This window comes from Cucurbita maxima, unplaced genomic scaffold, assembly GCF_002738345.1.
Source record: "Cucurbita maxima cultivar Rimu unplaced genomic scaffold, Cmax_1.0 Cma_Scf00005, whole genome shotgun sequence".
In the NCBI taxonomy this organism is placed as follows: domain Eukaryota; kingdom Viridiplantae; phylum Streptophyta; class Magnoliopsida; order Cucurbitales; family Cucurbitaceae; genus Cucurbita; species Cucurbita maxima.
The window spans coordinates 2,979,243-3,002,633 of NW_019272021.1; the positions used below are offsets into that span (position 1 = coordinate 2,979,243).

Below are 23,391 nucleotides of genomic sequence, written 5' to 3' on the forward strand. Positions count from 1 at the left end.
TATATATATATATATATATATATATATATATATATATATATATATATATATATTTATGGTTTTAAAGATTTCAATATAATAATTTGGTCCCAAAGTTTTAGAAGTTTTAATTTAATTTAATTTATATGATTTAACTAAATCTCAAAGTCGGGATTTAAATGATAATTTTATTCATTTGAATATTTATTTATTTTGTATGGTCCTAAATTCCAATATACTTAATTAACAAATAGAGAAGTTTATACATTTTTTTTCATACGTGGAACCATCAGAATTAAATTAAAATTTTTAAAATTATAAAAACCAAATTTTTATCCATCAAAATATTGAAAAATTACTAAATCTCAACCTCTATATACATATAGATATATATTATGTATATATATATACATACATACTAATCTCAACCTCTATACATACATACATATATTTATATACATACATATATATATATGTATATGTATGTACGTATGTATGTAAATATATGTATGTATGTATGTATATGTATATATGTACGTATATATATATATATTGCAATCCATTTAGTCGTCCAACAACAGTTGTCCCGTCATTATAGACTTAGGATTAAATCTGACAAAAATGATGAATTAAAGCATCAAACCATTGATTAAGACATTATAACAAATAAAATGTAAAAAACTTGACTTTCTACAGTTTAATTTTAAAAAATAAAAGAAAAAAAAAACTTGGTCAATTAGAAAACATAGATTTTCATTGACTAGGCACTAAATTCTGTGATTTTGACCATCAGCCACAACGAAGAGGGCATAAACAAAACACATGGGAGAAACTTTCAAGATGCCAGATCCAAAACCAAAACGAAATCGCCTTTCGGTTTGAAAAATCTGCGAAAGTCAACCAACGCAGCGTTGATTCACAGACACAACACGAAGATTCAACACTATGGGGGGCGTATCTGTGGCAACGAGGAGAAAGTACCTGGAAATATCCATGAGTGTGCATCAATTGCAGCCCCAAGCGCAGCGCCATCGCAAGAACACGACCAAGTAAATCAAAATTCCTTCCTCAACACGAAACCTACGCTTTCCACGACTCTACTTCCCACCAACAACCCCCACCCATTCGATTTGTCTATAAAATAAAGCCTGTGTCTGTCGCGCATTTCATCGAACACCTTCGCTTCGTTTCACCCATACCTTCTCTCAACTTTGTTTTCTGTCAGACATTTCATCGAACACCTTCCCTTCATTTCGCTGTTCAGTTCTCTAAACTCCATTTTCTCTCAGACATATCATCAAACACCTTCCCATAACTTCTCTGAACCGCAATTTCTCTCAGACATATCATCGAACACCTTGCCTTCATTCTACACGCCACTGCAAGCCACAGCCTTCGGACATGAATTTCGGGAAATTGAGTGCGGCTTTGATGATTCTCGTCGTCGTCGTGGCGTTTTTGAGCAATAGCGCCGCCGTGGACGCCGCCAGAGTGGTGTCCGGAGACTTCTCGAGCGTCAGTAACTTGGAGATGTACCCGACGGCGTACGAGCAGGCGAAGAATACGGTGTCGTGTTGGCTCGGCCGCTTGTCGTCCGGCCCCAGCCCCAAAGGTCCCGGCCACTGATTTTCTCACCGCACCATGCCTTCGCCGATGAAGCTCTCTCCCTCTGTTATTTTAAGATTCATCTTCTTCTTTAATTCTTTACTGTATATTTTTATTATTTTTATTTCTGAATTGATTTGAGCCATAATTCAATGGCCAAATCAAAGACCGTCTTGAACCCAAATGGTCAAGAATTAGTGTTGCCATAGATTTTATTATTTTCTTTTTCCATCTATTTATTTGTAATTTTATTAATTAATGTAAACTAAACTTTGCTTTATAAAATTTAAATTTTAAATTATCGCGATTGATTTGACTGAGTTATAAAATTATTCTCAAAAAATAATTTTTTTTCAAACTTATTATTGATGTTTTTTTAGTGCATATAACTAAAAGTAACAAACCTTTGGACTTATTTCTATAATTTTTCTATAAATTTTCATTAATATCTTTATTTTATGGATATCTATGTGATTTCCGTAGAAACCTTCCAGGTTTTGAAGCCTTCATGGAAGTCCAAAGAGGACAATAATTGGTATCAGTGTATCTGGAGCGTTACAAATGGTTTTATAGCCAGACATCGGACTATGTACCAGTGAGGAGGCTGTTCTCTGAAGGGGTAGACACGAGACGGTGTGCCAATAAGAACACTGGCCCCAAAGGGGTGGATTTGGCGGGGGTCCCACGACGATTGGAGAAAAGAAAAAGTGCCAGCAAGGACGCTGGCTTCGAAGGGGGGTGGATTGTGATGTTCACATTGTTTGGGGAGGTGGAAACCTTCCCTAGCAGATGCGTTTTAAAGCCTCGAGTGGAAGCCTAAAAGGGAAAGCTCAAAGAGGACAATATCGGGTAGCGGTGGATCTGGGCCGTTACAATTTCTATTGACATTTTTAATAAAATTAGGACCTTGGTATTTTGGATGATTAGAAATCTCTATTTAACATCATGCTCCGAATGAGATAAGAATTTTCGTTTAAATGGAGAATAGAGTACTACGAAGAGATTTTTATGTTAGCTAAACGGGATCAGGGATAGAGAATTGATAATTATATTTTTCCGTCTCCGAGCCCATCTCCGACCGGCTCGCCTTTTACTATATATGTATATATATTGATTTATTTATTATATATTTTTTTTAATATAAATTATTTGATATATATATATATAATGGAATATGAAGAAAAAGTAAGTAACAAGAATATTCTGTAAGGCAAGCAAAAGGCATTTGGTTGGGAAACCGCCAAACGGCCTTTCCTCGCAATGGAAGATAAGAGGCGAAAACGGAAACCGCCCAAAGTCAGTACGTGAAAGAAATTGTGTTAGGAACTGCTTTGCACACATCTCCCACTACAACTACGTCTCTTCCAATTCCATTTCCATTTCCAGTGCTTGCGTACTCTACTCCTATAATCTACCTCTTTCTCCGCAGGTAAGTGAGGAATTCTTCGTGGGTTTTCGTGATACCCCTTTTCTTTTTTTCTTCTCCGTTTCGATTTCTTAGTTTTCTTTCAATAATTCATCCACTCTGTTCGGAGAATTGAAGTGATCGTTGTGTTTTCATTATAATTTAGAACCGTGGTGGCCGGAGAAGTGAATTTATTGCTCTGGGGTATACTGTTTGTGTGCTTCTTTGTGTTTTTGGAGTTCGTATTCAAGCCTTACGCTGAGGAACAAGGCAACTCTGTAAGCCTACAAGTGATTTCTGATCGTAATTCTTGGTTTAATTTCATCCACCGAAGTACTGAAATTCTGGGTCTTCGGTGAATGACTAATTTGGTGGAAGGATTGATTGTTGAAAGAATTGGAGCTAAGATTTAGTTGTAGGGAGTGGGGGTTTTGGTGAAATGTCACTATGTGGGTCTGTCTCTGCTCTGAACTTTAGGTGGGAAAAGGGTATCCCAAAATCAACCACCAGATGCTGTTCTCCCTCAAGTTGTGAGAAAAGCAATGGTTTAGCATTTTGGGGTAGTGAGTTTGTGGGTGGGAGCTTGAAAGTTTCTGGCAGATATGTTAATAGGAAACTATCCAAGGGAACTCTACAACTAAAGGTTTGTCCTCACTATTTCGTTTCTCGTGTTGTTGAATGGAATTAGTTACTGTTAGCTTGTTTATTTGTGAACAGGTCGTTTGTGTGGATTACCCTAGACCACAGATAGATGATACTGCTAATTTCCTTGAAGCAGCGACGTTATCTGCTAGCTTTCGTGCTTCTGCACGTCCCAGTAAACCGTTGAAAATTGTGATTGCTGGTGCAGGTCAGGAACTCTCCATGCCTAGTTTAATAGCTAAATGTGTTCTCTTTTCTTTAGATGTAATGGTATAATCATGTTTTTAAACTCTATAGGATTGGCTGGTTTATCGACAGCAAAATATTTGGCCGATGCTGGCCACAAACCTGTTTTACTAGAAGCTCGAGATGTTTTAGGTGGGAAGGTATGCTTTCCAAAGTAATATTGTTTGCTTATTAACTATTTTACAGACAATCTATTTTGCCATAAAGTGTCTACTTCTTAACCCCTCCCCTACGTCATTGTACTTATTAGTTACAAGGGTCGTGGGAGGTCATTCCAACGAATTACGATTACCCCAATTGTACCTTTTGCTTTTCCTTCTAACTAGATTTGGAGTTCAGTGTGTCTATCATTTTGAGATGCAAGGACTCATTTCGAGATGCAAAGTGGAGGTCGAGGTGGTTTGTACAGGCCTATGAGGATGCTGTAGTTGGGAACCATCTTTGTGTAATTTATTTAATATATATTTTGACAACCATACTATCTCTTTATCCTATTCCTACCACCTAAACAAGTTTTTTGTTCTTAAGCTTTAAGAAAAAAGGGTTATATTGTTATATATCATGACAATATTCTATTCAAATTTATCATTGAGGCAGTTCTACAGATTTTATTGTAAGAATGTGAGATCACACATCGGTTGGGGAGGAGAACAAAACACCCTTTAAAAGGGTGCGTAAACCTCTCCCTAGCAGATACGTTTTAAAAACTTTGAGGGGAAGCCCAAAAGGGAAAGCCCAAAGAAGACAATATCTTCTAGCGGTAGGCTTGGGGTGTTACAAATGGTATTAGAGCCAGACACTGAGCGACGTGTCAGCTAGGACGTTGGGCCTTGAAGGGGGGTGGACACCAAACAGTGTGCCAACGAGGACGCTGGGTCTCAAAGAGGGGTGGACTGTGAAATCTCCCATCGATTGGATGGAGGAACGAGTGCCAGCGAGGATGCTGGGCTCGAGGAGGCGGGGAGTGGATTGTGAGGTCCCACATCGGTTGGAGAGGGGAACGAAGCATTCTTTATAAAGTTGTGGAAACCTCTCCTTAGCAGACGCATTTTAAAAACCTTGAGTGGAAGCTCGAAAGAGAAAGCCCAAAGAGGACAATATCTGTTAGCAGTGAGCTTGGGCCGTTACAAAGAATTACTTTTAAACCATACTTGGTTGTTTTCGTAGGTCGTAAGGAATTATGATTTTTCCTATTAAATTTTGTTCACTCTTTCTTTGTAGGTAGCTGCTTGGAAAGATAACGATGGAGACTGGTACGAGACTGGCCTGCACATATTTTGTAAGTATTATCCAGATAATCAATATTTCTAGTGCTATGATCAGTTGATGTTAGAAACTAGTCTTGTTTTCTTTTGATTCCCGAACTATTCTTATAATTCAGTTTAGTTTTCAAAACCTTTTTCCTACCATCATCAAAACTGTTGCATGAAGCTTCCTGTCTTCTTCTTTTCTGAAGAACTCAGATATGAGGTTAGCCTTCGATCATTATGTTCGATAATCTATAATATTCTCCACATGTATGTAAATTAATATATTACCATAATTTCCATTTCTATTTCTAAAACTGTCTTGTACCTAACAAAAAACTAATGTCAATGATACAACCGGAAATTTTCCTATTCGAAAAAGTTATACATCCAGCTGTTTATAGACCTTTAGATATGTTATATCTCGTTTGCATGAGATGCTAATTTCTGACCTTTTCTTTGTCTATTCTTGCTGAAAAGTTGGGGCTTATCCCAATGTGCAGAACTTGTTTGGAGAGCTTGGAATCAATGACCGATTGCAGTGGAAGGAACATTCAATGATATTTGCTATGCCAAACAAGCCGGGGGAGTTCAGTCGATTTGATTTCCCTGATCTACTTCCTGCACCCATAAATGGTAAGATTGCACACGTACTACGAATGTGCTGAAATAAGCTTTTTGCCGTTGAGAGGGTGTGAGATCCCACATCGGTTGGAGAGTAGAATGAAACATTTTTTATAAAGATATGGAAACCTCTCCCTAGCATACGCGTTTTAAAAACCTTGAGGGGAAGCCCAAAAGGGAAAACCCAAAGAAGACAATATCTAGTGGTGGGTTTGGGATGTTACAAATGGTATCAGAGCCAGACACCGGGTGATATGTAAGCAAGGACGTTGGGTCCTGAAGAGGGTGGACACCGAGCGGTGTGCCAGTAAGGATACTAGGCCCCGAAGGGGGTGGATTGTGAGATCTCACATCGATTGGAGAGAGGAACGAGTGTCAGTGAGGACGCTGGGTCTTGGGGGGTGGATTGTGAGATCTCATATCGGTTGGAGAGGGAACGAAACATTCTTTGTAAGGATGTGGAAACCTCTCCCTAGCAGACACGTTTTAAAAATCTTGAGGGGAAGCTCGAAAGGGAAAGCCCAAATAAGACAATATCTGCTAGCACTGGGCTTGGGTATTACAGAGGGCTAATCATGATTTGCAATGATGAAATTTCTTATAACATGTACTGTAGCGTGGTTCACTCAGCTAGCTAGTTGGTCTGTTGGAACTATTTTTAGATTTGTTTGATAATTTACCTCACAAAGTTCTTGAATAAGTATATGCCTTAGAGCCATAATGGTTACTTGGGGTCTGCGAAATTCCTTCTCTCTCTTTGACAAGGAATATCATATCATCTTGTGCTGAATTGATGTGACGCCCTGTGCGTTCTGAATGTGAGTCGCACAGTCTGCCGATGATGCTGGTTGTATGCATTTCTTTATTTGATAAATCATCATTTTGTTTCCTTTGGTCTCTGGAAATATTTTATGTTACCAGTAATTCAGGTTTCCTAAAACTTTGAGAATTGATGACAGGGATATGGGCCATTTTAAGGAACAACGAGATGCTTACTTGGCCAGAGAAAATTAAATTTGCGATTGGGCTCCTGCCGGCAATGCTTGGTGGGCAATCTTATGTTGAGGCTCAAGATAATTTAACTGTGCAAGAGTGGATGAGAAGTCGGGTATGTTTAGCATGCCATACTATTTTATTGAATCTCTGAGCAGTACACACTGAAAGAAACTTTCAGATTCTAGGTGATACAATTGCCAATGGGAATCTCCAAAATCTGAATTTTAGATTAGGGTAGCTAACTTGTTGTAATAGCCCAAGCTCACCGTAGTAGATATTGTCCTTTTTGGGGTTTCCCTCAAGGTTTTAAAACGCGTATGATAGGGAGAGGTTTCTACACCCTTATAAAGGATGGTTCGTTCTCCTCCCCAACCGATGTGAGATCTCACAATCCACCTCTTTCGGGGCCCAGCGTCTTCGCTCACACTCGTTCCCTTCTCCAATTGATGTGGGACCCCCAATCTACCCCCCTTTGGGGCTCAGCCTCCTTGCTGGCACATCGCCCAGTGTCTGGCTCTGATACCATTTGTAGCAGCTCAAGCCTACCGCCAGTAGATATTGTCATTTTTTAGCATTCCCTTCTGGGCTTCCCCTCAAGGTTTTAAAATGCGTTTGTTAGGGAGAGGTTTCTACACTCTTATAAACGATGCTTCATTCTCCTCCCCAACCGATGTGGGATCTTACACTTATGCTTAATGAACAAGTACTCCGGTCTCCATGACCTCATTACACATGATAGATTATGAAGAGAAAATTGCAAACAAGGGTTCTGATAATGTCGATTTTACAGTGGGATAAAGTTGAAAGATAGAATCTAGCTTTAGATCTTTCCATCATCAACAAAAACAGGGCGCCAGAAGTGAATTAGGCTGTTGACCAAAATTTACAAATATAGCCAGAAAAATATTGCGGGAGAAAACTTTTCATTTGTTAGCTATTTGGAGTATTTACTAACTGTGTTGACATTTATTTTTTCTGTTTTCCAGGGAGTACCTGATCGTGTAACAACTGAGGTGTTTATTGCTATGTCAAAGGCTCTAAACTTCATTAACCCCGATGAACTTTCTATGCAATGCATTTTGATTGCTTTGAATCGATTTCTTCAGGTATGATTAGTTCTTTGCGCAATAAGACTATTCAATTGATTTCTTTTGATAGCTTTATGGAATTGGTGTAAATGTTCCCACCTTTACTGGTATAAATTTTCACTCCCTCATCAAGTTTTCTGAACAAGAAACCAAACTTTTCATTGATGTAATGAAAAGAGACTAATACTCAAAGATATAAACTCGAGAAGTGAGTAAACAAAAGCAAAAAAAAAGGAAATATAAAGGCACTCCAGTGAAAACCCCATGACCAGCTTGAATAGGAATGCCAAGATGAAGCCTTCAGACGAGCTAATTCGAAACCTTCATATGCTTCTTTGGTGCGAACTTTATCAATTAATCACATGAATTAGATAAATGGATGATCTAAACAGTTCAATTATTTCAGTTTCCGCTCCCTCTACGACGTTTTGTCGTACCGTTATGTATTTTTCCTAACTATTTGGTTTCAAAACAAATTTGATGAATTAGTTAGTATCTTAATACCTCTACAACTGTTTCAGTAATGCTCATGCTGGCTGTCATTGAAATCGTGGTAACTCGTCGAGAATTGAATTATGAATTTTACTTATGATCTGAGCCTCACTAATTCTTTTACTTGTAACTCCTGCAGGAGAAGCATGGCTCAAAGATGGCTTTCTTAGATGGAAATCCACCTGAGAGACTTTGTGAGCCAATTGTCGAACATATTCAATCATTGGATGGTGAAGTACGGCTTAATTCAAGGATACAAAAAATTGAGTTAAACAATGATGGAACAGTGAAGAGGTTCTTGTTAAACGATGGGAGTGTCATTGAAGGAGATGCTTATGTATTTGCCACTCCTGGTAAGCAACATAATTTTTGGTGAAATCTTATATGCATAATTATATTATATCTTTTCATTTCACTTAAAATGATATGCATTTATCCTGCGCAGTCGATATCCTGAAGCTTCTTTTACCTAATGACTGGAAAGAGATCCCGTACTTCAAAAAGCTGGACAAATTAGTTGGAGTTCCAGTTATCAATGTCCACATATGGTAGGATATGCTAGATCATGACTCGAATGACTACGAAAAATCTAAATGGACTAGCTTTCCAAGATTATTATTACATCTGATCTTGTACAGTAAGCTCTCCCACCGCCACCAGCGGAAGCAAGCTAGTTCCCTATGTTGGTTGCCCATGCTCAAGTTGTGTGGAGCAATGTGGTGGCAACGTTTCCTAAATGTAGACTCTTAGGCCTCAAACAGTTCCAAGTTCGTTAAGGAATTTGAGTTCGATAAAGATGTTTATAAGATGGGTGAAAAAAATGAGGTGGACGAGAGCTTTAACTGGGATACTCTAATCGTTCTCCGTGGCGATTAATTTATGAGTTTTCAAGATATATAAACATGGGACATGTGCTTTTATATTATCAGTAATTTGGTGATATTGTTTTCCTTTGCAGGTTTGACCGGAAACTGAAGAATACATATGATCACTTACTGTTTAGCAGGTTCGTTGTTTATAAAGATTACATGAAATCAGATGCTTCTATTGGTTTTACACTTGAAACTAAGTATTTTCTATTTCATTACCTGAATTCAGGAGTCCGCTTCTTAGTGTTTATGCTGACATGTCAGTTACATGTAAGGTATGATTGCAGCTATGTAAATACTTGCAGATTATTCTTGTCATTCAAGCAAGATATATGCGATTCCTTTAGAATAGTTCTGTTCAGGTTAGATATTTCTCTTATTTTCATCTTTTGATAAAGGAATTACAAAAAGTTGTCAAATTTGGTTTGTGCTGTAAGAATTTTTTTTTGCTTCCCATTGATAAAAAATGGAAAGGAACAAAAATGGCACATTGAGAAAAATGTTCGAAGGATACAAAACCCATGGGGAGTGGAAAAGAAAATAGAAGAAAAACAGAGAATATGAGATTGGGAAAGAAACAAAAATGACCCATCAAACTAAAGCTCAACTCTAAACTACACTAAATGTGAGATCCTACATCAGTTGGAAACGAGAACGAAAGGAAAGTCTAAAGAGAACAATATCTGCTAGCGGATGTGTTGGGCACCGGGCGATGTGTCAGCGAGGATGCTAAGCTTTGAAGGAGGGTGGAGATCAGGCGGTGTGCCAGTAAGGGTGTTGGGCCCCGAAGGGGGGTGGATTGTGAGATCCCACATCGATTGGAGAGGGGAACGAGTGCCAGCGATGACGTTTGGCCCCGAAGGGGAGTGGATTGTGAGATCCCACATCGGTTGGAGAGGGGAACGAAACATTCTTTATATATAAAGAATGTGGAAACCTCTCCCTAGCAGAGGCATTTTAAAACCTTGAGGGGAAGCCCGAAAGGAAAAGTCCAAAGAGAACCATATCTACTAGTGGTGGACTTGAGCCGTTACACTAAAACAACAACCACAACAGTTGATCAACTTGTTGCTGATTCCTTACTAATTGACCGTATCTTTCGGAGCTTTTTATATCCTCGTCTCAGCAGTTTAGTATTCTCAGCAGTAATATTCCCCTTGCTTTTCTGATACAGGAATATTACGACCCAAACCAGTCCATGTTGGAACTAGTCTTTGCACCTGCAGAGGAGTGGATTTCCCGGAGCGACTCGGAAATTATTGATGCCACAATGATGGAACTAGCTAAACTATTTCCTGATGAAATTTCTGCTGATCAGAGCAAAGCTAAGATTATGAAGTACCACGTTGTTAAAACCCCAAGGTAAACATAGAATCAGTAACTTAAGAGTCTGTTCAGTGTTTTCTAGAATAAATTCGATATATTTATGACTCCTTAATTTGATATTGGTTACAGGTCTGTTTATAAGACTGTTCCCGACTGTGAACCCTGTCGCCCCTTACAACGATCTCCTATCGAGGGATTTTATTTAGCTGGTGACTACACGAAACAGAAGTATTTAGCTTCTATGGAAGGTGCTGTTCTTTCGGGAAAGTTTTGCGCACAGGCTATTGTGAAGGTAATTTCCCTGATAACCTTGTTATATAAACGTACACGTAAATGTAGGATACGTATACTTGATGTTAGTTTTACCTGCATTGTTGAAGCTTAGGAAGATGAATACGTGTATGGTCGAATTACTACGTAGACAAATTAACTTACCTTCCATTGGGAAAGACGTGCCTCCTAAACATCCGATTCGTGTGTCCTTTCCCTGGAGTGCATTTTCTAGCCATTTTAGCTACAAGTGTTCATACTCAAGGTAAAATTCGAAAAAGAAATCCTTCCATGTTGTAAGGATGTGGAAACTCTGAAAGTTTATAGATTTTTGGCTGCAATATCTATCGTCAAAAGGACATTGTGGACTGTTTTGGAAGTGTTTTCAGGTTTGGTGGGTCAAAGACAAAACTATAAGTTTTTGAACTGCTGATAACTAATAACTACGAAAGGACGTTGAACCTTGCCATCACTAGTTCGATAGGGTCAAGTCCAATAATTGTATCAGTCTATTGTATATTTATTTTAGTAAAATGATTTATATATTTTAGGAAAATGATCTAGGTATTTTATACGTAGTTATTAGAAAAAGATTTAGATATCTTAGGAACAGATTGACTGGTCTCTACTATAAATACCCCTCCACCCTACCTAGGTTTTCATCCCAATAAATACAAAGCATAGAGTACAGTAGTTTCTACGGAGTATCTTGTAACCTCAGGGGAGGCTCTATAATATACTTTGCTTAAAATGAGGATTGTGGAGGATTGTTGGGAGAGGAGTCTCACATCAGCTAATTTAGGGGTTGATCATAGGGTTATTAAGTAAAGAATATTATCTCCATTGGTACGAAGTATTTTGGAGAAACCAAAAGGAAAGTCATGAGAGTTTATGCTTAAAGTGGATAAAATATCATACCATTGCAGATGGTCGTAGTTCCAAAGAGTGGTTACATAGGAAACTATGATGCCTACAAGAATTGCTTGCTGAATGTACTTAGTACCTGGCCTCTAATCAAAGTGCTACTCCGACTTTTGTAACTATGAAAGTTTTTCTATTATAATCTCTTTGTAACCCGTGATTATTTTTCATTAACAACAAGAAAAGGAAAGAAAAAAAAATTGATAGTATGCATTCATATAGATGCCATGTATTGCATATTGCAGGATTATGAAATGCTAGTAGCTCGAGATAAAAGACGGGTCGCCGAGGCTGGTGTTCGTTGATAACAACTTCAAGGTAATTTTGGAATAAGAAGATAAACAATACGAGTAATGTTTTTGCTTTTAGATATGACATTGATGGGCGAGTTTAACATTATGTCTATATTGTCTACAATTTCAATGAGTAACGGAACGCAAATTTTTCCTTATTGACTTTTACTTTTCTTTAATGACTGCAAAAACGACATCGGAAAAACTTTTTCCAACGAGAAAAATAGTTGTGAACAATAGCATGAGTAGATTATTGTCGGGAGAGTTTATGCTAAATAATATAAGGATGTAGTGTTAGTAAAAGCCATAGCCCTGCATTCGTCCTCATCCCGTTCATCAGTCGAGAAGGGTTTTTCAAGGAAAATCATTAACCAACGATGTCGCGATGTGAAAACTCGTCGTGGAATAGATAATGAGAGAAGAGTAGAAACCAAATAATAAAGGTTTGAAAGAGGATTCCTTCTTCACTTTTGCAGTCATTAAAGAAAAGTAAAAGTCAATAAAGAAATCTCTTTGGATGCCTTTATTTTCTTTTTTTCAATGGGGATTCTGATCTCTATGTGGACAATAAATATGATGATTTTATATTTTCTTTGGGATATAGAAATATATTTGAATAATTTAGTACATTTGAGTTCATCCCGATCATACACGTACATGAAGTATAACTTTATGCGCATTTTTTAACCCAACTAAACTCGTATGTTAACTATCTCAAGGTAATTTTTTAATTTCAATTAAATATTTAAAAATAAGTAAATTGGTGTTTTACTTTTATTATAAACAAAATTTTGAATAAATGACGGAACAACCTAATACAAAATTTATAGTTTGGGTTGGATTGAACTCATTATTTACGAGAGATGTTTGGATTGAAAATTTACAACTCGAACAGTTAAAAACACCCTTAATTTTTTAAGCTATATTTTTTATCTCTCGGTTTATGGTTATTATGTTAATAATGTAATAATGTCCTAAGACATATTAAATAATTCTTTTTTTTTTCTTTTTCTTTACAAAAATTGTTTTATTAAGAAAAAGAAGTTGAAACACTCATCATATGAATGAGTTGTTGGAGATTCCAAATAAAATGGCTATTTACTAAATTGCCCTCATAATTCCAATTATTTCCATTAATTTTTTTATTAAGCTAAAAAATTGTGGGTCAAGAGGGGAGGGTGCTTTTGTACAAAAGCCTTGAATGCCTAATTTTTCATCCCTAAATTAAATTCATTATTATTACACCTAATGGAAGGAATCAATGGACACTTTTTTTTTTCTTCTTTTTCTTCTCTTTATTTTTTATTTTTTAATTTTGATTCCTAATAATGAAAACCTTTATGTATTTTATGTTATTTATAAACATTAAAATAATTTCTTTTTATTTATTCTCTCTCTCCCCTTTTTATTTTAAATAAAATTTTATGTAGGGTCCATTGCAAAATAATTCGACTATCGTTAATTAATTGATATTGTCTATTTTGACACGTTGTGTATTACCATTGTTAAATATATTTAGCCTTCAATTATGGTTTATTATATGTATCATATTTACCATTTTATTATAGACAAATATCTTGTATCCATTTATTATTATTTCCATTTGTAATTTACCATATTTCTCTATTTGGTAAATGATTATAAATAAAGAATTTTACGTGGTGATTTTAGCAAATATTCTCATCTATCAGTCTCACTGTCTTAAAACTTATCAACTTGAAGTTTTCACACGCCCTTAATCAGTTCTCCCCTTTAACTATGGTAGTAATAACTACCAATTTTTAAAGATTTTTTAATCATAATTTCATATCGTTACACTCAATATCATCGAACGTGATTTTAGTTTATTCTTTTAAACTTAATCAATTGGACACCAAAAATTAAAAGGCAGATGCCCTCTCGTTTATAATTAAATAATTTCCTCGCATTTGAATATTTTACTAAAACTAATTAATTTATTTTTTGGTTTTTGACATTTTCTTTAATTTTTTTTAATAAAATTGGCATAGCATTCCTCTATATAGCCACGTGTCAGTGACATGACATTTTTGACTTTCGAGTTATTATTTTCATTTTTGACATTTTTTACGAAAATTCAAAATGTCAAAATGTCCAATTTCCTTAATTTCATCAAAATGTCAAAACTCTGCCCAATTTGTAAATATTAATATCAAATTTTATTTTTATTTTAAAATTTTGGGTAAAGAAATTTAAAGATTAAATTATCATAAAATTTTATTAATTTTTTATTTTGAAACCTAGAAATTAGAAAATTAAGAGTTCTTATCATAATAATTTTAAAAGGGTCTTAAAAACTCCGGTCAAAATTGGTTATTAATTTTCAATAATGATTTAATTATTAAATTTGACTGTGTTTTAAAATTTTTATAAAGTGAAGAAAAATAATTGTGGGTAATCAAAAGTCAACTTTGTAAAAGAACCTTAAATCATATTTAATCATATTTTCTTAAATATTATTTAATATTTAAGAAAAATAATTTTGCTTTTTTCTTTTTAAGATATAATTATTAGGATATTAAATTAAACTCGTTTCAATTAATTGGAATTAAAACACTTTTTCTAAAATAAAGAAATTATGGAGTCTCTCCTTAAATAGTTATTAATGCATTTAATTTTATTTTTGTTTATTTTTATAATTGGATGAAAAAAAAACACATGACCCCAACATGGTCGGGAAGTTTAACCATGAAGTTCTTGAGCCACCGAAAAATATAGGGTCATCTTCTTATATGAATATGGTCTTTACTCAAGTATCACATGTAACAGCTCAAATCCACTGCTATGAGATATTATTCTCTTTGAGCTTTCTCTTTTGCACGTGGAAAGTTTCCACACCCTTATAAATTGTGTTTTGTTTTTCTCCCCAACAAATGTGGGACATCACAGTCCACCCCCTTCGGGGCCCAGCGTCCTTACTGGCACACTGTCTCGTGTCTACTCCCTTCGAGAAATAGTGAGAAGGCTGACACATCGTTCGATGCCTGGCTTTGATACCATTAGAATTGTGATGTCTCACATTGGTTGATGAGGAGAACAAAACATCATTTATAAGGATGTAGAAACATTCTCCTAGCATATGCGTTTTAAAGCCTCGAAGAGAAGTCCGAAAGAGAAAGCGATGACAATATCTACTAGCGGTGAATTTGGCTATTAGATCACAATTACGTATGCAATTCAAATTTTCAACGATATTTTTAAATTTATTATTATTTTTTTTTGGAAGAAAACATTTTTTTTAAAGAAGAATTTATGTTATTGACTTAAATATTGCCTGCACGACAATAATCGAATTAGTGAGATTGATGATGACTAATTTTGACTTTTAATAATTTATTAATAAAATATAAATGTAACCCTTCACTTAGACTATAAAATTATTTTTATTTTACTTAAAAAAATAATATTTACCAATTTTTCTTCTCTAATGTATATCCATCTTCTATATATTTAATATTTTAGAATATCATCCTATTATTTTAATGATAAATTAAATTAATTAATGTATTTTATATTAAAAAAAACTAAAGACATTTGTACTTGAGGTCATCATCGAGGTTGGTCCCTCTCCGACGAAGAACTTCCTTCCTACGAACGAGATGAGTCTATGAGCTCTCTCCTCCATTTTAAATCACGGAAGTACACGTTTCAAATCTAAATAAAAGAAGAGGATTCACGTCATTTCTTTCATAAAAATAATAATAATAAAAAAAAGATTTTCGTGAACTGACCAAATTTATAATAGCGATTGACACCAATCGAACGGTTGAGGAAACTAAAAATGTAATTTGGGGTGAAAATAAAAGAAAGGGAAAGATATTTTGTAAAGAAGAAAAGTGATAATGAAAACAAAAAAGAAAGGGAAGAAGAGTCCACAATTCTTTATAGGATGCCTATCTTCACAATTCAACCGTTGAGCAAGCAAGCCGGCAAGCAGGCAAGCAAGCGCACGGCAACACGTTTGATGTGCTGTTGAGTGGTTAACCCAGTCTCCCCTTCCCCCCGCCCCACACCCACTATAAAGTTAAAGTTGGTTCAACTATTAAGAAATTTGGCACCCATTTCCCCCCTTTCTCTCCCTTTTTCATCATCATCATCATCTTCTTCTTCTTCGCATACATATCTTGAGAAAACCAGAGTTCTATGAGAGGGAAATGAGAAAGGGGCTGCCCCCAACAAGGTTTTTCTTCCAACAATTCAGCATATAGCTGAGGAAGAAGCTCCCAAGTTGAAAGAGAGACAACCCTTGTCTCTGCTTTTTTTCTTTTTTTCCCCTTTTGGTTCTTGTTTACAGCTTTTTGGAAGGGCGACTTTCGAAGATCTCTCACAGGAATCATTCTAGGTACTTTTTTTTTTTGTTAAGCTTTTTTGGGTTTTTAGTGGTTGGTGTTCTTCGCTATTGTTCATGCTTAACTTGTTCAGATTAATCCCTTTTCCCCTTCTTCTCTCTTGGAAATTGGGGTTTGGTTAAAATTTGTCTGTGTTCTGTGTTGGATGTGGACTTGATGCTGCTAATTCTTGTAAACTATGGCTTTGTTTTGCTGTGAAATGTTATCTGTTTTTGTTTCTTGCTTGTCCTTATGATTGAAGGATGTAAGGTACCCCGGAGTAGTGTTCTTAGCAGGTATGATATCGATCAGGGAGTTTGGGTGGAACCCTTTTGGAGTTTGGTAGGGATTTTTGTTTCTACTTTTCTGGGTTGGTGATCAACTTGATACTGATTTATGCCATATGGTTTATTTTGCTACTCATCGCTGAAGAACATTCTGTTTTTGGTAGGAGTTTTGGTATACATGCTTTTACTTGTATTTGTTCTTGTTTGATCGATGTTGGGCAAGCAATTAGTAGAAGAATTAGTTTATAACTGGTTATAGATACTGTAAAAATGGCTGTACTGAAGCTGAAGCTTTCATTTCCTTCTCTTTCAGGGTGAGAAATTGATGCAGGGAAGATGGGAAAGCAAGGGAGTTGGTTTTCTATTATAAAGAGGTTTTTCACTTGTCATTCAGGAGAGGTAAGTTATTTCTTGACTTATTATGAGTATGATTGTAACCGTTTAAGCTCACCGTTAGCAGATATTGTCCTCTTTGAACTTGCTTTTTCGGGCTTCCCCTCAAGGTTTTTCATATGCGTTTGCGAGGGGGAGGTTTCCACATTTTTATAAGATATGTTTCGTTCTCCTCCTCAACCGATGTGGGATCTCACAATTCACCCCTTTCGAGACCCAGTGTCCTCGCTGACACTTGTTCCCTTCTCCAATCAATGTGGGACCCCCCAATTCTCATCCCCTTCGGGGCCAATGTCCTTGCTGGCACACCACCTCGTGTCCAACCCCATCGGGGCTAGTGTTCTTTCTAGCACACCACCTCGTGTCCACCCCCTTTGGAGCTAGTGTCCTTGCTGGCACACCACCTTGTGCCACCCTCTTCGGAGCCAGTGTCCTTACTGGCATACCACCTCGTGTCCACCCCCTTCGGGGCTCAGCCTCCTCGCTGGCACATCATTCAGTGTCTGGCTCTAATATCATTTGAGATAGCTCAAGCCCATGAGGCTTTTCCTTTTAGACTTCCCCTCAAGGTTTGTAATACGTGCTGCTAGGGAGAGATTTTCACACCCTTATAAAGAATGTTCCGTTCTTCTCCCCAACCGATCTTGAGCTGTTACAATGAAAGCTAATGAACTTTGTTATGTTTTGTTTACGTAATTTGTTTTGTGCACGCAACCGTGTTCTTTCTCGGCATTGATTTTGATCACGAATAGCAGGATCGTGAGAATAATAGCAGCAATGAAAGGAAGGGAGATGGGAAAGGAGGGTCCAGTTCCTTCATTCCTATCTTTAGAAAGCCAAGCAGTATTGAGAAAATCTTTAGCGAATATGAGAGGGACCAACAAAGAGTAGCATTCCAGCCTCCTATTCCTGAACCTCCATCTACTACACCACCCTCTATACCTCCTCCTCAATCAGCTTCCCCGCAGGCTTCTTCTCCATCTCGAGCTTGTTCATCAACCGTCGTCAATCATCACGAGGAAGTCAGCAACATTCCAACAGTCGTCCATCATCACGAGGAAGTCAGCCAAATCCCAACAGCCGTCAGTCATCACGAGGCTGTCAGCTACATTCCAGAACCAACCGGGACGAGCCATCTCTCTTCGGCTATTAAGATCCAAGCAGCCTACAGAGGTTATCTGGTAAGACCAGGGATCTGCATTGATAGAAAATCAGTAAGACCAGTGATATTAACTTCAAAATTTGCAATGAACTGCTATACTTTTTCAGGCAAGGAAAAGCTTAAGAGCGTTGAAGGGTCAAGAGCGACTTCTAGGCGTTGTACGAGGGAATAACGTGAGGCGACAGACACTGAATGCAAAGAAACAGATGCAACTATTGGTTCGGGTGCAATCTCAGATACAATCACGACGGATCGAAATGCTTGATACCCAGAGGCAACCCCAGGATCATCCCAATGATAAAGACGTTCACAGTACCTTCGATGCGGTACGTGTTCTAGTTCCTTTTGAGGTTTCTTGTTTCTAGTATGAATGAATATATTAGAGCTCATTTTAGTATTGAACTGTTCTCTCAATCTTTTGTCTGTAATGCTTATGGTTGTGAACTTCTGCATAGTCTGAGGGAGGTAATCATGATGGTTGGGATGAAAGCTCGATAACAAAGGAGGAAAAAGACGCTCGATTGCAGAGGAAGGTCGAAGCGGCCATTAAACGAGAACGAGCGAGGGCATATGCATACTCCCAATTCCACCAGGTATCCCCGTTTCGAGATTCGATCGTAGTCTACATTGTGGTAACTCGTTGTTCGAAATATGTATGTTTTGTGTTCAAAACTTGCAGAGAACCACTCCAAGGTTGGGGCAGGATGCTCAAATGGATACTTGTTCTATGGGAGCTCCGAGGTGGTTGAAATGGTTAGAAGGTCCATTACCTACTGAAGCTTCTCCGAAGCATCCTCTACCGAGATCGTTAACTCCTCAGCCGGAGCAGAAGTCGAGCCCACGGTACAGTTTCGGCTTAGATGGTAGAGATATTCCCACACCAAAGTCAACAAAATCAACAGCATTCTCAAATGCAAAGCCAGCACGGTCACCACGTCGATTGAGAACCCCTCAAACAGCAAGGTCAAACATGTCCAACGATTCGAGATCACGAGGCAACCGAGCTTTCTCTCCTTTCGATATGAGGTTAAAGGATGATGACAGCCTTGTAAGCTGCCCTCCATACATGGCACCACACTATATGACTCCTACGGTTTCGACCAAATCAAAAGTACGAGCTCGTAGCAACCCAAGGGAGAGGTTTCCAGGTACGCCAACAAGCGAATCATCTAGCAGGAGGCAGTCGTTTCCGATGAGTCAAGGTGCTGGATCATTTAGGAACAGAGGTTTGATGTCGTCGCCAAAGGATCATACAACGTTAGACGGCAACCAATCTTTACGATCGGTCGGGAACTTCAGCTTTGCTTCGCTACCAACTGGAGTTGGAAGGAAACCATTTAACAGATTTGTGTGATTTGATTAACCCCTCTTCTTACTGTTCTTCATGTGTTTCTAATGATAATTGAGTGTATTTATTACTATTATATGGTTTTGTGTTGCAGAAATACTGATTTGTAATAAGAAACTCAAGGTTTGGAGCTCTGCTTGGGTTTGGGTTTGGATGTCCACCTTAATCTACCATAGAGGATTGTTTGTCACATTCCATATTTTCCCGTCTCAATTTTCATTAACATGATACGTCATCGAGACCTTAAAGAGGAAAACGAAACATTTCTTATAAAAGTGTGGAAACTTCTCTCTAGTAGACACGTTTTAAAACCATGAGACTGATTGTGATATGTAACGAGCTAAAGTGGACAATATTTGACAAGACAATTCTAAGGTGCTTTATTAGTGTTTCCACGGACACTTACCGTAATACAATGATGGCTTGAATTGGCACTCGTGGAAGGTTTCCACTTATTTCCTCGAATAAAATCAAGTATTTTTTGAGGTTGTAAAGTTTCTTCGTTTAATTCAGCCTTATAAGACCATGAATTTGATGACATATATTACTTTGTCCAACCATAACACTCAAAAGAGTTACGGTGGTGGTTATCGATTTTTTATTTTCAATTTTGATAGAATGAATTTCTCGAACACAAAATTCTAGCTATCGTTCCTCCATTATGACCTAATGTATCTTTTGTTCATAAAAACACGAAGAACATGATCATTTGTATTCGCCTGGAATGTCACATTTTGGAGAGGGGAAGTTGTGTTAGATTGACATTCGTCAGAGTATTGTAAGTTGTCACTGACGTTAGTTTGATCGAGAGAAAAGAGATTTTGTAGGTGAAAAATAAAAATTAAAACGGAAAAATAAAAAATGATTTGGTTTTAATTCTCTTTTATGAATTAAACACTAATTTTTAAATCTTATTTTACCTTTTTTTTTTTCAAATTTAAAATGCGAAATTCAGTTTTGTTGGAATTTTGGCAAAAACCTCTCCTTCTATCTCCCTCTCCCTCACATGAAGCAGCCGCCCCCTTCGGATTCCTTCATCGCTGGCCACTTGCAACAGCTCCGACCGGCGGCCTTGTCTCCCGTTCTCTCTACTGGCGCACGCGAAGATCCAGCGAGCGACTGGTGAACGTCTAGTCTCCCATTCTCCCATTCTCTCTAAGGCCCTGGCTCAACTGGTTAGGGGTCGATGTGACTCGAAGGATTAGTTTTGGAGAGCTTGTGAGGGCTAAATAAATAGGAGAGTTTAGAGAGATCAGTATCCGATTCTCTCCAAGGTTTGTCTTCTTGTTGATTCTACTTCGAGGAAATGGTTGGATTTTGATGTGTATTTGATGAAATTGGATTTTTCTTTTATCTTCTTTCTTCTTATGTTTAGCCGAAGATTGGTTGGAATTGTTTTATTTTTCATTCTGTTTGTTATATTCTTTGGTTGCAGTGTAAAGGCGGTATGATAAAAGATTCCGGGTGCTAGATTATCACTGTATGTTTTTTCAAGCTTGAGGATATGAAATAGTTCTTCTGTTTTCGGGCTTTCATCAATTACTCTATAAGCTATGACATTTCTGCTCCTAAGAGTTGTTCCACATTTATCTCGAAGAATCTTAGCTAGAGATTTAACTACTCAAACCCATATAGGGAAGAAGTTTATCTTGTTTGATGGGAAAGACGCCAATATAAACCGTCTTTGTAATGACAAGAAGTTCAAAGAGGCTATAGACATTCTCTGTGAGAAAAGATGTTTAAGAGAGGCGGTTCAATTGCTCTATCACATAGAGAAACCGTTTGCTTCCATATACTCGACTTTATTACAATTTTGTCTTCAACAACGAGCTCTTGAAGAAGGTAAACAAGTCCATGCCCACATCAAAGCCTCTGGGTTCATACCTGGAATTTACATTTCAAATCGTTTGCTTGATATGTATGCTAAATGTGGGAGTTTGGTGGATGCCCAGAAAGTATTTGATGAAATGGTCGCAAGGGATTTGTGTTCCTGGAATACCATGATTTCTGGTTATGTCCAAGGGGGGCATTTTGATAAGGCTAGAAATTTGTTTGACAAAATGCCTGAGAGAGATAGCTTTTCTTGGACCGCAATTATTAATGGTTGTGTTCGACATAACCGTCCTGAAGAGGCGTTAGAGTTGTATAGATTGATGCAAAAGCATGAGAACTCAAAATCCAACAAGTTTACTGTATCTAGTGCAGTGGCTGCCTCAGCAGCTATTCCAAGTTTACAAATGGGAAAGGAGATACATGGTCATATTATGAGAATGGGGTTGGATTCAGATGAGGTAGTTTGGAGCTCCCTATTGGATATGTATGGGAAATGTGGAAGTATAGAGGAAGCTAGATACATTTTTGACAAAATGGTGGAAAAAGATGTTGTTTCATGGACAACGATGATTGATAGGTACCTCGAAGATGGGAGGAAAGAAGAGGGATTTGCTTTATTTAGACACTTAATGAGTTCGAAAATCAAACCGAATGAGTTCACATTTGCTGGTGTCTTGAATGCTTGTGCTGATCACGCAGCAGAGGATTTGGGTAAGCAAATTCATGCCTTCATGATTCGCGTAGGATTCAACCCATTTTCATTTGCAGCAAGCGCTCTTGTTCATATGTATTCCAAGTGTGGGAACATCGAGAATGCCAAGAGTGTGTTCAAAGGAATGCCGCGACCCGATTTGGTTTCATGGACTTCGTTAATTGTTGGTCATGCACAAAACGGTCAACATGATGAGGCCCTCCATTTCTTTGAATTGCTACTTAAATCAGGCACTAAGCCAGATCATATTACTTTTGTTGGAGTTTTGTCTGCTTGTACTCATGCTGGGTTAGTCGATAAGGGACTTGAGTATTTTCACTCCATCAAGGAAAAACATGGTTTGTCACATACCGCTGATCACTATGCTTGTATAATCGACTTATTGGCCCGTGCTGGCCGGTTTACAGAAGCCGAGAGCTTAATTAACAAAATGCCTATGAAGCCAGATAAGTTTTTATGGGCTTCTTTACTTGGTGGCTGTAGAATACATGGAAACCTTGAACTAGCAGAAAGAGCAGCAAAATCTTTATTTGAAATAGAGCCTGAGAATCCAGCCACTTATATTACCCTAGCCAATATCTATGCCACTGCTGGGAAGTGGGCTGAAGAAGCAAAGATCAGAAAGGCCATGGATAACAGGGGAATAGTGAAGAAGCCTGGTTTGAGTTGGATTGAGATCAAGAGAGAGGTTCATGCATTCACTGTCGGGGATAACTCGCATCCAAAGTCGCAGGAAATACTTGAGTATTTGGCCGAGCTCTCAAAGAGAATGAAGGAAGTTGGCTATGTACCTGATACAAACTTTGTGCTACACGATGTGGAATTGGAGCAGAAAGAACAAAACCTTTCTTACCACAGCGAGAAACTTGCAGTTGCATTTGGAATCATTTCAACCCCTACAGGTACGCCAATCAAGATTTTCAAGAATCTAAGAACTTGTGTAGATTGTCATAATGCAATTAAGTTTATTTCGAAGATCACGAAGAGAAAAATAACTGTTAGAGATTCAAATAGATTTCATTGTTTTGAAGCTGGTAACTGTTCATGCAAGGATTACTGGTGAATTTCTTGTAGACTTAGCTTCCAAGTACAATATTGTTCCTCATAACATAATAGATTATAGTAATGATTGGTTGCCATTTGTTAACATCTTGTTCGAGTTGCATTTTGTTCAATCCGAACAACTGAATTCAATCCAATACAACCATGAAATACTTAAGTTCGGCCGAAGACACTATTAAGTGGGAATGATTGGGGGAAGTTGAAACCACAATTATATTGGCAATATAAGTAGTATTAGTAGAAGT

The 23,391-nt window shown here is 37.4% G+C and overlaps 3 protein-coding genes across 6 annotated transcripts; all 3 read left to right on the top strand.

Annotated features, from left to right (window-relative positions):
* Positions 1–2,825: 2,825 nt before the first annotated feature.
* LOC111479159 (15-cis-phytoene desaturase, chloroplastic/chromoplastic-like) lies at positions 2,826–12,590 on the top strand. 3 transcript variants are annotated; one of them, XM_023123672.1, is made up of 15 exons: positions 2,826–3,013; positions 3,120–3,632; positions 3,707–3,839; positions 3,929–4,017; positions 5,099–5,156; positions 5,605–5,760; positions 6,708–6,856; positions 7,731–7,850; positions 8,464–8,677; positions 8,770–8,872; positions 9,283–9,330; positions 9,423–9,468; positions 10,368–10,555; positions 10,649–10,811; positions 11,956–12,590. In XM_023123672.1, exons 2-15 carry the CDS (start codon positions 3,429–3,431, stop codon positions 12,013–12,015), a joined length of 1,731 nt encoding a protein of 576 aa, XP_022979440.1. In that variant the 5' UTR covers positions 2,826–3,013; positions 3,120–3,428; the 3' UTR covers positions 12,016–12,590. The 3 variants fall into 3 exon arrangements, with proteins under 3 accessions (XP_022979440.1, XP_022979439.1, XP_022979438.1); XM_023123671.1 differs by having other exon boundaries at positions 3,156–3,632; XM_023123670.1 differs by lacking the exon at positions 2,826–3,013 and having other exon boundaries at positions 3,020–3,632.
* Positions 12,591–15,929: 3,339 nt separating this feature from the next.
* Positions 15,930–19,684, top strand: LOC111479162 (protein IQ-DOMAIN 14-like). Of its 2 annotated transcripts, none has more exons than XM_023123675.1 (6): positions 15,930–16,363; positions 16,950–17,035; positions 17,782–18,210; positions 18,299–18,517; positions 18,647–18,784; positions 18,871–19,684. In XM_023123675.1, exons 2-6 carry the CDS (start codon positions 16,973–16,975, stop codon positions 19,543–19,545), a joined length of 1,524 nt encoding a protein of 507 aa, XP_022979443.1. In that variant the 5' UTR covers positions 15,930–16,363; positions 16,950–16,972; the 3' UTR covers positions 19,546–19,684. The 2 variants fall into 2 exon arrangements, with proteins under 2 accessions (XP_022979443.1, XP_022979444.1); XM_023123676.1 differs by having other exon boundaries at positions 15,931–16,363; positions 17,785–18,210.
* An 821-nt stretch (positions 19,685–20,505) lies between these two features.
* Positions 20,506–23,231, top strand: LOC111479158 (pentatricopeptide repeat-containing protein At4g37170). Its single transcript, XM_023123669.1, has 2 exons — positions 20,506–20,813; positions 20,975–23,231. The coding sequence occupies exon 2, from the start codon at positions 21,093–21,095 to the stop codon at positions 23,145–23,147; it is 2,055 nt and encodes a 684-aa protein (XP_022979437.1). The 5' UTR covers positions 20,506–20,813; positions 20,975–21,092; the 3' UTR covers positions 23,148–23,231.
* Positions 23,232–23,391: the final 160 nt, after the last annotated feature.